At 39.4% G+C, this 12,529-nt stretch overlaps 1 protein-coding gene across 4 annotated transcripts in view; it reads right to left on the bottom strand.

Moving 5' to 3' along the window:
* The window catches only part of LOC123879236 (WD repeat-containing protein 7), a 150,080-nt gene that overhangs the window by 125,587 nt on the left and 11,964 nt on the right, over positions 1-12,529 (bottom strand). For 2 of the 4 annotated variants that reach the window (XM_045926856.1, XM_045926857.1), the window contains 12 exons: positions 12,358-12,459; positions 11,734-11,874; positions 11,083-11,161; positions 10,097-10,238; positions 9,521-9,578; positions 8,222-8,383; positions 7,432-7,552; positions 6,408-6,571; positions 6,044-6,138; positions 5,432-5,516; positions 4,513-4,581; positions 3,717-3,809 (listed from right to left, as the gene is read on the bottom strand). In XM_045926856.1, coding sequence (XP_045782812.1) covers positions 3,717-3,809; positions 4,513-4,581; positions 5,432-5,516; positions 6,044-6,138; positions 6,408-6,571; positions 7,432-7,552; positions 8,222-8,383; positions 9,521-9,578; positions 10,097-10,238; positions 11,083-11,161; positions 11,734-11,874; positions 12,358-12,459 — 1,311 coding nt within the window. The remainder of the gene's footprint in view (positions 1-3,716; positions 3,810-4,512; positions 4,582-5,431; positions 5,517-6,043; positions 6,139-6,407; positions 6,572-7,431; positions 7,553-8,221; positions 8,384-9,520; positions 9,579-10,096; positions 10,239-11,082; positions 11,162-11,733; positions 11,875-12,357; positions 12,460-12,529) is intronic. The other 2 variants (XM_045926858.1, XM_045926859.1) reach the window with 1 other exon arrangement.

Below are 12,529 nucleotides of genomic sequence, written 5' to 3'. Positions count from 1 at the left end.
ATAAGTTTGACGTGTGTATCTGTGTATCTGTCTGTGGCATCGTAGCGCCTAAACGAATGAACCGATTTCAATTTACTCTTTTTTGTTTGAATAGGTGGCTTGATCGAGAGTGTTCTTAGCTATAATCCAAGAAAATTGGATCAGCCGTTTGAAAGTTATCAGCCTTTACTAGTTTTCTTGTAACTTTGTAACAGACCGTTAGGTTCATAATATTATGTCAATTGACAAATGACCAGCTGTCAAGATGGACGTTGCCTAGATACATAATTATTTATTTGAAAATGATGTTTTGGAAAACTCAAATACTTTGTTGGGGGTGTTATAAATTTTTAATTTAGGTACTCTTGTTTGTAGTAAAATTTTAAAATGTATCGAATTTCTTCATTAGATTCACTCATCTTGACGGTACGAAAAACAAATGAAAATCACACATTTTCCTAATTTGAATTTGGAATTATGTTTTTTAAAATTTAAACTTTCAATGATACCAAAACCAACCAGATACAAATAGTATAGCCAAAGAGATTTTATTACAAGTTCATACATACTAAATGCGAAAAGACTTTTTCCCCAACAAATAGTTCTGGGGCCTACCTGGTCCAAAGGTTGTCCATCGCCATTCAGCGGGGCAATGCTGCCAGCTTGATGGGCACTTTTGGTCCAGGGGTAACCAGGGATGGTCTTTTTGACGACTATAACTAATAGTAATTTTAATTTATAAAATTTATAATTCCATGAATAATAAAATAACCTAATAGTTTAGTATTTCCTGACTCGCTTAAAGACAAAGAAAATCATTATTATAGAAATGTCGAAAGTTATATCCACGTGCTCAAACCAAGGGAATGTGGTCTCTATTACTATGTACCGTAAAGGTTATTTTGGATTGGGCGGATGTGGATAACTCGTTTGCTTGAATCTGGACTGCCTTGCCTTGGGGAGGGCGTAGGCTCAGCGACTTTGAAAATACAGTTAAATAATTGTGCAAGCATTATTATTTATTACTAAACTAGAGGATGCCCGCGGCTTCGCCCGCGTGGATTTCGGTTTTTTAAATCCCGTAGGAACTGGTTGATTGTCCGGGATAAAAAGTAGCCTATGTCCTTCCCCGGGATGTATCCTAAGTCTGTACCAAATTTCATTAAAATCGGTTCAGCGGTTGGGTCGTGAAAACGTAGCAGACAGACAGAACTTTCGCATTTATAATATTAGTATAGAAGTATAGATTAGCTTATTCCCGCGACTTTGTCCGCGTGGACTAAAAAAAATTCAAACCCCCTTTTTATCCCATTGAATTTTCAAAAATCCTTTCTTAGCGGATGGCTACGTCACAATAGCTATATGCATGCCAAACAGCCCGATCTGTGCAGAAGTTTGAGCAGTGCGTTAATAGATCAGTCTGTCAATCAGCAATTCAGTCACCTTTGCCTTTTATATATTTAAGATTGCTAAATTGTAATAGATTTAATAAATAATGGCCACAACCTCGATCCCGTGGATTTAGGTTGCTATTGAATAACAAGTCGTAATTTAAAAAATACGATTGCTATACCAAAATATGAATCAAAAAGTGAAAAAAAATCACATATAAAAAAGGCGCAATACATTCGCCATATTAATTTTTTTTTCATAAAATTATAGCCAGTGTCGCTCGAGATGATGTAAGGATTCTAATGATACGCCATACATCCATCTGTTCAGGCATTTTGAAGATATGGTGGAATAAAGAAACTCACAAACATACACCCTGAATACATTACACTCCTCCGTAACGTGGTTGCTTCAAAACGATAAGGCCGCCAAATTGTACTACTTACTATTCTTGTTGCGTAATATTTTATTTTTAACCGACTTAAAACAGGAGGAGGTCCTCAATTCGTCGGAGTCTTTTTTGTTTCTTTTTATGATGGTGTACAATACATATTTCAATTCAATTTTCAATTCACTCCTTTTTTTGGCAAGTTATATAAAAACGAACCAAATAGGCTCGACGTGCTTACAGTCCGTATGTTTACAGATATCAATTGAACAAATTATTTATGAATGTAGATCACCTTGGGGTCTAAATATACAAAACCCCCGCTTGGATAATTAAACAGTCATTGTAAGTTTACTTGTTTACTTGTAGACTATGACACAAAAAACTATATGAGTGGTAAAAGATATATGCTGTCCATCCATCAAATTGATATGTCATTTCTGAATCGTGACTAGAACCCATTATTCTATGGCCTTGACATTAGGTAGGGGACTAGCCTACCGGGGCTCGATTGCGGTAGGATGAAAGCTACAATGTCACGATTGGTTGACGCTAGCTCACTATTGGCTACAATGCATTGTTGCATGGTTGACGCTAGCTCACTATTGGCTACAATGCATTGTTGCATGGTTGACGCTAGCTCACTATTAGCTACAATGCATTGTTGCATGGTTGACACTAGCTCACTATTGGCTACAATGCATTGTTGCAATCATCATCAGCCTGTGGACGTCTACTGTTCGACATATTCCTTCCCTAAAGAGCGCCACCACACCCGGTCCTCAGCCTTCCTCATCCAGTCATTTCCTGCCAACCGCTTGATATCGTCGGTCCATCGTGCTGGAGGGCGTCCCCACACTACGCTTGCTTAAACGCGGTCTCCACTCTAGAACTCCGGCTCCAACAGCCATCGCCTCTACGACAGGCATGGCCAGCCCACTGCCAATTCAGCTTGCTAATAGTTTGGGCTATGTCAGTGACCTACCTTGGTTCTAAGAATATTATAAATTCAGACAGTCACTTCAATAGCGATTGCAATAATGATTGACGCAGGTTTTTCGGGATCGGTCTACTGATTTGCTGTCTCAGTGTCTAACTGAATGACGGCCACAGACCTCTTTTGATATTTGTTGAAACTGCCAAGGCATTGCCGGCCTTGTGAGACAAAGGGAGACGAAGATTGAAAACCTACCGGTTCCACAATTTGTAGGGTCCGTACCTCAAAAGGAAAAACGGAACCCTTATAGGATCACTTTGTTGTCTGTCTGTCCGTCCGTCCGTCCGTCGTGTCTGTCAAGAAAACCTGCAGGGTACTTCCCGTTGACCTATAGAGTCATGAAACTTGGTAGGTAGGTAGGTCTTATAGCACAAGTACAAGAATAAATCTGAAAACCGCCAATTTGTGGTTACATTATTTAAAAAAAAATGTGTTTTAATTTTCAATATAACTATACCAAAAATGGGGTATCATAAATGAAAGGGCTATACCTGTACATTCTAAAACAGATTTTTATTTATTTTTATGTACGGTACGGAGTACGGAACCCTCAGTGCGCGAGTCTGACTCGCACTTGGCCGGTTTTAATATCCATTTAACATTATTTAGAAATTTCCTTGAAGTTTAGGTAAAAACACTATCATAAAAACATCATGTATTAGTGGTTTATGTATTAGTATGTATCAGTTATTTGAATGTATGTTCATTAGTATATTACATACCACCTGCAGTCTAATTTTCCTTATACTTTCCAATCTTTAGGGTTGCCTGGTAGAGATCGCTAATTAGCGATAAGGCCGCCTTTTGTATCTTCCCTCTGTCTGTGTTTTGTATTCTTTAATGTAATCCTTCTTATGGTTGTACAAATAAAGTGTATTTATTATTATTATTATAAAAACTATACATAGATTAATATAGTTGTAAAAATCGCTGTATTATAGACTTAGATATAGCACCTACCTTTAGGTTCCAAGTGAGCCTTGATTTGTTCAGCTTTCGCCTGCAACTTTGTCTGCATTGTTTCAGCACCCTCCTTCATCTTTGCCAAGATACCTATATGAAGAGAAAGTAAGATCAAAATTCAAAATTCAAAATATTTTTATTCAATTAGACTTTTACAAGTTCTTTTGAATCGTCAAAAGCATCTACCACTGGTTCGGAATGCCTTTCCTACCGAGAAGAACCAGCAAGAAACTCAGCGGTTGCTCTTTTCAAAGATTTGATATACAATATTATGCCATGTATAAAAGCAATTGAAGTCCTGCGCATTGCTGGAGCGAATTGCAGGTCAAATCCACGCTTTTTATCATTTACATAATCTTCGATAGTATAATATGCTTTTCTCAGGAGCATATCAGTTAGTCAGTCAGTCAATTAGTCAGTTTTTCTTTATATATGTATTAATATTTATAAGCTTCATAACTCGTTTCAATTATTCACATAATGGTAGGATTTTTCTTGGAATAAGATTTCCAGGTCCTGCTTACTCGACTAAGAATGCTAGATTTTGACACCTAGCTTTCCGGAGTTATGTGCGTTCAAAGCGATTAAATATCACTTGCTTCAACGGTGAAGGAAAACATCGTGAGGAAACCTGCATGTCTGAAAGTTCTCCATAATTTTCTCAAAGGTGTGTAAAGTCTGCCAATCCGCACTTGACCAGTGTAATAGACATGACCCTTCTCATTCTGAGAGGAGACGCGTGCTCAGTAGTGAGACGGCGATGGGTTGTTGATGATGACGCTATAATACTAACCATGTTTGTCCTTTTCCTTCAAAAGCCGTTCCATATCTCCAGCCTTGTCTTTTACACGGCCGAAAAAGTCTATCCGATTCGGTAAGCGTGTGCGAAAAACCAATAATTTATCATTTTTACACAAGTGTAAATTAAAAATTTATAACACCCCCGACCAGTGAAGGTTACAATAACTAGAAAAGAGCTGATAACTTTCAAACGACTGACCCGATTTTCTTGGATTATAGCTAAGAACACTCTCGATCAAGCCACCTTTCAAACAAAAAAAAAAACTAAATTAAAATCAGTTCGTTAGTTTAGGAGCTACGATGCCACAGATAGATACACAAATACACACGTCAAACTTATAAACTTATAACACCCCTCTTTTTGGGTCAGGGGTTAAAAATTAATGCTGACCTAGCTTTGCTTGGCTTATCCGATACGACTCCCTAGTCCCTACCTATTGTACATTCAAAGACCGTAAGTGGTTTAGCACCTTAATGATCATAATTGCGTGGCACAGTTATGCAGCACTAAAGCAACACTCACACATACAGAGATCTGTATGAGTGCTGTTTCAACGCAAACAATAACATGTCATACAGTCAGTTTTTAAACTAAATTGTTTAAAAAAAAAAAGATTATTAGTATGCTAATCATGACTAATATTCCCCTTTCCCCTCCAACTAAGCGCAAAGCTGTGTTAGGAGTAGGTACGATAATAGTGCAACGGGTGGGGCTTGAACCGCCGACCTTTCGGAATTCAGTCCGCTCCTCAACCGTTGAGCTATTGAGGCTCTAATAAGCTCAACTTAATGCGTAATTCAACCCAGATAAAGACTGACTGTATGAAGAGTATTGTCGAACGGCCGTGGGTATATTTCGTAAGTCACGACGCAAAATTAAAAAAAAAAACAATTTAAAAAGTATATCTTACCGGATATCCGCTTAGCAGCATCAGGGCTGGCAGATTGAGTTAGGGCTGCTACCTTCATATACTCGCTTGTTATTAGACCAGCCGCCTAAGAAATCAAATAAAAAGTTTATCCCACCACACCATTATAGTCATATTCAAAAAATCGGTCAAGTGCGAGTCTAGCTCGCTCACGAAAGGTTCCGTACAAGAAATCTGGGACCAGTACAGTAAAAATTTATCGCTCCCACATCTGTACAACATTGCAAGTTATTGACGAACAGCGCCATTTTGATTTGATTTTGTAAATCTAAACATTTGGTCGTGGACACTATTATTTATTTATTTTGTGAAGTAACAATCGGTTTTCGGTTATTTTCCTTTACTTGTGCTATAAGCCATTGCTACCTGCCAAATTTTATGATTCTAGGTCAACGGGAAGTACCCTATAGGTTCTCTTGACAGACACAACAGACATACATACAATGAAATGATCCTATAAGGGTTCCTTTTCCTTTTGAGGGATGGAACCCTAAAAATAAAAAACGACTGGCCTATCTGACTCAAAAGTGGATATATATCGGCTGTTAATGATGATGGTGAAGTAATGGAAGGGGTTACTCATGAATTACTAACCTCAAGACTGGCTGGGCTCATGGCTGAATACTCCTCACTAAGTAATTCCACGATCAAGCCTTCAATATCGAAGAACAGGATATGGCTTTCTGGGTCTGTTGAAAAGACACAAAATTTGAACTTTTTGATTCTCCAACCGACAAATGAAACTATCTTTTCGAATTGAATCTCTCTCATGCCTGAGAGTTCTGTATGTACCTACTCAAAGGTGTGTGAACTCCGCCAATCCGCGCTTGACCAGCGTGGCAGACTATGGCCTAAACCCTTCTCACTCTGAGAAGAGATCCTTCAGTAGTGGGCTCGCGATGGGTTGATCATGTCATGTCAATTTTATTTTTGATGTGTTATAATGGTGGTCGCTCACCCGCAGGATTGGACCGGAAGCCCTGTATGGTGAGCGGAGCCCGGCGCGCTCGAGCAGGCTCGGCGAGCGGCCCGGCATTCCCGCTGCGGTCCGCCGCCTGCAACGCGGCTAGACCGCGTTGCGTGGCCGCGCGCATCGCGTTCAGATTGCGATGACGTAAGCCCCTGGTTTAAAAAAAAATTGGAGCTATTAAATCTTTATCCACGGAGAGAAGTTAGTACATATAGGCTTTGTTGTTGTAAATGTTGTGTTTACTTGTAAATAGCCACTACATTTAGCAAGTAAGTTTAGATCCAGTATTTTTTTTAATGTACCTATAATGTAAGTAGTAAGTGAACCTAATTATTTATTAATAAAAATAAAATAAAAGTAGGGTTTCTCTGAGATACTCTCTTTTTCTAGGGTTGTGATCAGTTGGTGTCTCAAAATGGTTACTGTGTAGAGGCATGCAGCCTCTTTTAAGACTGGCAGCTGTGAAGAAAGCAACACACTTTGCAGCTGTCACTTAGAGAACACAATTTGGATACGGAACGATTCAAAATATCCTGCTGGCCTAAACTAACCCCGGGCAAGGCATTCACCTTAGAAACATCAAGACCGCAACACCTCGGTCTAGCATCAAGCGCCGGCCCTCGTTTTATACCACAGTTTTTATTATAACTACAGCCATATTGTAAATAATTGTTCATATAATACAAAGTGTAAATATGTAAGCAGCATTTCATTTATCAGTAACATTCGCTGCTACAACTGCCCACTATGGTTATTGTCTTTTGTCATTCGTATGTTATTACGTAACAGAGAAAGAGAAATGTTTGGCTGCGGCCTTTCAAGTACCTGACAGCTAGTGCCTAACAGCTCCAGCCCGCTGGACCGATGACCTGAAGAAGGTGGCGGGGAGCGGGTGGATGAGGAAGGCGGAGGACTGTGTTTGGCGGCGTGCTCTTGGAAAGGCCTATGTCCAGCAGTGGACGCTTACAGGCTGATGGAATGGAATGGAACAGCTAGTTAAATATATACAAACCTGAAGAAATGCAATGCCGGATTGGCCAAGCCCTGCAGATCTGTGCCAGAGGTCATGGCTCCACCTAATTCATTCTCTAAAGTTTCGTCACACGCCGCGAGGACTTCCTCCGCTATCATACCTGATTGAAACAAGAGGAGTTTTCATTTTTACCCGACTACAGCAAAGCCAGAAGGAAGGGTTATGATTTTAGCAGTGTATGTATGTTGGTTTGTATTTATGTGTGTTCCACCGTAACGCCTAAACTACTGAGCTGAATTTGACGAATGAGGTGTAAATCGATTCGTCAGTAAGGTTTATAGAGTACTTTTTATAAGAAACAAGTGTAAATTAAAAATTTATAACACCCCCGACAAGTGAAGGTTACAGTAACAAGAAAAGAGCTGATAACTTTCAAACGGCTGAAACGATTTTCTTGGATTATGGCTAAGAACACTCTCGATCAAGCCACCTTTAAAACAAAGAAAAACTAAATTTAAATCGGTTCATTAGTTTAGGAGCTACGATGCCACAGACAGATACACAGATACACACGTCAAACTTATAACACCCCTCTTTTTGGGTCGGGGGTTAAAAAATCAACTTGATGGATGTTACATCCAAAAATGTGGAGGTCTCCAAATTTTTTTTTTTTGCTACTCTATCGAGTGGGATATCATGTAATAGAGGACAAGACCCACCCAGTAGGTGGACATCAAACATTCAGACATTCAGACGGTGCAAGACCGTGGCATCTGGAAGTCTCTACACGAGACCTTACGTCCAAGAGTGGACCTCCAGAACTACTTACCATGTAAAACTCTGTCCAGGTGTCCGGTTTCCATCTGCCAGACATAAACAGTGCCATCGCTACATCCTACCACCATGAAGTCGTCTAGTGGTCGCCATTTGATGGTCACCACTGGGAATAGGTGGCGAGAGGCCAGAGTGACGCATTTTCTTTCCGCCAAACCTGGTAAATAAAGGTTCTTAAGCCTTATAATAATAATAATAAAGCTTTATTTAATTCCATACAAAAAATAAATAAGTTAAATACAAGTGATTTAGAAAGCTTAAGAATAGTTTTGATTAGTGAGTTAGTAATTATATTACAAACTAGCTGTGCCCACGACTTCGTTCGCGTGGAATAGTGACTTTTCGGGCAGCATATACTCTGTACGTTAAAAATGTTCGCCGCGATTCTTTAAACTGACATAACTTTTTATTTATGAACCGATTGACATGAAATAAACACTAAATGTTAAGTGAAGCTTACTACAATATATTAGTGAAAACCGTATCTAAATCGAATAAGCCGTTTCTGATATTAGCGTGCACAAACACACAGACAAACAGACAAAAAAAAAATTACAATTTCGGGTTCGGCATCGATATAATAACAACCCCTGCTACTTTTTTTTATATATTTCCATTGTACAGACACCACTTTTCTACAATTTTATTATATGTATATAGATTAAAATTATGGTTAGATTGTTAGTACAAATTATTTACATTGGTGGTGTGTGTCTTCAGGCTAAGTTCTTATATTGTATGGACCCCCTTTGGGTAAAAGCCTCCTCCAAGGAATTCCACCTTGCACTATCTGTATCTGAGGCTAGCCACCTACGACCCGCTATCGCCACTATTTCGTCTACCCATCTGGTATATGGCCTGCCTCTCGCTTTAGTACCTCTAGGTTTTTTAAGTCTTAAGAGGTCAAAAATCGAGAGCGATGGAGAGAGCCACGCTTGGAGTTTCTCTATATTATAAAATCTGTAGGAGACCCGTAGGAGAACAGAGTAGCCTCTAAGAAGAGTAGTCTGTCACCGTACCTTTATAGATTGTTTCCTACTATATTTAAGTGAACTTTTGTTCTTTTTGAGAAAAATAAACCAACGGTTTGCGAAGCTGAAGTGACAAGGCAAGGCACATAGTTCGAAGAATCGAGTTTAATCTGAAATCCCATCCCATCAAAACACTTTTCTTGAGAGAAGATGTTGGTCAAAAGTATTCTTGACTGTTTGCAGTTAAAAATAGTCAGACCGGATAAGAGTTTTGACTGTAACATATATATATATACATACATTCAATCAGAATTTTTTCTTACTCAATAATGTGACACTGTGATCGGAGGCAACGGCGCACACGCATTTCTGAATCCGAGGCTGAAATAAAAAAAAAAACCTGCTTAATCCACTGTGGTAACTAAGTTTCCTGCTCCCTCGCACATTCTGACATTTTCCACTAATCTTTCTACTCGAGTTGTCTATGGCCAGAGACCATGTATGATTTACCACCGGAGACCAAGTGTGATATACCATCGAAGACCAAGTGTGATTTACCACCAAAGACCAAGTGTGTTTAATAAGTCTTCCGCACTTGTAAGGTACTATATATAACTACTAGTGGTATTGGTAAGCCACTATTAACTAACTAGCCGATGCCCGCGACTTCGCCCGCGTGGATTTAGGTTTTTTGAAATCCCGTTGGAACTCTTTGATTTTCCGCGATAAAAAGTAGCCTATGTGCTAATCCAGGATATTATCTATCTCCATTCCAAATTTCAGCCAAATCCGTCCAGTAGTTTTTGCGTGAAGGAGTAACAAACATACACACACACACACACACACACATACAAACTTTCACCTTTATAATATTATAGTGTGATAGTGGTAATACTTACACTACAATTGAGTGGGGGAACAATAAGCTGTGTGATTTCCCCCGCGTGGACGCAAAAACGGTGTAACAGCGCGCCGCTGAACAAATCCCATAGGCACACGGCGAAATCTATACCACCGGAGACCAGATGCGATTTGTCGTATCTAGGAAGAAAAAAAAATGCTTCATGCAATACCGGGAAGACGTGAGCGGAGATATCGAAAAATGGAGGGCTTTTAGTCCGTAGGTCACTGCGAAACATCTGCAGAGGAGTCGGGCATGCCAGATGGTATTCATGAGGAGTTTCTTTCTCCCGATAAAAAAAAAGTAAGAAGAACTATTTATTTAATTTCTTAGCATTCAAATTTAAAAAAAATTGACTGTGTCATGCCAGAAGGACAAACATGTGGTGCGGTTTTAAATTCGCGCGAATATTTTGTGCAGTATGAAGTTGAATGGCGCACACCACATTTGCAGTGCAATCAGGTGTGATTCTGTACGCGGAAAATATATTGCGCGGATAAAATCCGCGAGAATAAAATCGATGTGCGGGCTAGGCATAAGTGGTCGTTTAGTAAAAATAATTGATACCCTGCCACTTAACTTTTGTTAAACGACCGCTTGTGACTCTAGACACAAAAGGATACCTAGAGTTAGTAATTATTATGGCAAGAGACTGAGCAGCTACTTAGTACCTAGGATATTTAATAGGGTAGAATGGTTAAGAATAGAATAAAAGGTCAGCGAAGGAGTCCTTAAGAAGAAACTAAAAAAAGTATTTATTAGGGACTCCTTCGCTGACTGATTATTATTTATAGTAGTTTTGTAGTTGTAAAATAGATTTCATTAACTGTAAAATAGTGTTAGGTAATTATATATTTAATAGCGCTAACTCGCCAACAAACTGTGATGCAGTTTGGCGAGACATATTTTTTAAGGATTTTTTTGTCTGCAAATTAATGAATAAAAAATAAAAGTAAATGTTCCATATTTCGAAAATCTGCATACCTGTGATGAACGTGATGTGGGTATAAAAGACAATTGACTCTGCCGTTGTGACCCAGTAGAAGCTGGTGTAAAGGCAAATCTGAAACAAGAAAAAAGCTGGTGCCAATTCCCTTGTGCATGTATGGGAGCAAGTATCTTGCGCTCGACCGTAAAAAAGGAAAATCTTCCTCTGGACTGATGAATAGAATAGAGAATAGTGCTTTTGAATCGTCAAATAATTTACCACTGGTTCGGAATGCCGTTCCTACCGAGAAAAAGTTGTTATGTATTACTAGCTGATGCCCGCGACTTCGTTCGCGTGGATGTAGGTTTTCAAAAATCCCGTGGGACCTCTTTATTTTTCGGGATAAAAAGTAGCCTATGTGCTAATCCAGGGTATAATCTATCTCCATTCTAAATTTCAGGCCAATGCGTAAAGAAGTAACTAACATATACACACACATACACACAAACTTTCCCCTTTATAATATTAGTGTGAAGTGTGAAGATACAACGGTTGGTGGGTCAAGCTAATCCTAGCGTTGTATCTTAGAACTTATAGATACACGTCGCAACAATGTGGGTTTTAGACAACAGGTCTAAAATTGCTATCCCTTTCACAATGCTTCCTATGGAAAAGGATAGCACTAGATTTAGATTAATACAACTTACCATCCAGCTGTTGATGGTTCCCATGTAGTAACTGCAACTGAACTGTATGCGTCGCGTTCACGATCACAATGGAGCCGTCCTCGCGACCCACCACTAACCGATTCGCCGCCAAAAGGTATATCGATGCGGTCAATTTTATTTCTGTAACAAAGACACTAAAGATTACAAACTAAAAACCTCAAAAATGTCTCTCTTTTTCTTCGACACACGCGCACGTACACGCTGACACGTACGCAGGTATACGCACAAACACACGCACACGCATGCACGCGCAGACACGCCCACCTGATCGAACGCACGCACTCGCAACGCATGCCCGCATAAAGGTCTTTGGGCTACCACACATAGCAAAGAGTCGTACCATCCTTTTCTCGAACCATTCAGACATCCTGTAACTTCGTTTGAGATAGAGCACCCTGTAGCTTCGTTTGAGGTAGCTCTGAATTTTCAGTGACTAAGAGGACATAACATAACCAGGTATATGCCCAAATTACATTCAATAGTTTAAGAACTATTACAAGTCAAAGTTTTTTAATTATGTCACTGACACACTCACCAATCATCAAAATTCTAAGGTACTTTTAGCAGACGTTTTAAGGTTACAAACGAAGAGACACCACTTACCTGGTTCTTCAGGATGGCTGAACTGGTCCAGTATTCCAACGGGACTGGGGTTCATTTCCGCCCATGCCATCTCCAGACTTGTTAACACGATTGGCGCATGTGCTGCCAACAAAAAAGAGAGAAAATCAGGCAAATATAAAATCAAATCAAATTCTATTGGAAATGTTTGATT

This window comes from Maniola jurtina, chromosome 27, assembly GCF_905333055.1.
Source record: "Maniola jurtina chromosome 27, ilManJurt1.1, whole genome shotgun sequence".
In the NCBI taxonomy this organism is placed as follows: Eukaryota; Metazoa; Arthropoda; class Insecta; order Lepidoptera; family Nymphalidae; genus Maniola; species Maniola jurtina.
Note: the sequence above shows the minus strand (reverse complement) of the source record. Positions and strands in the feature narration are given on the sequence as shown.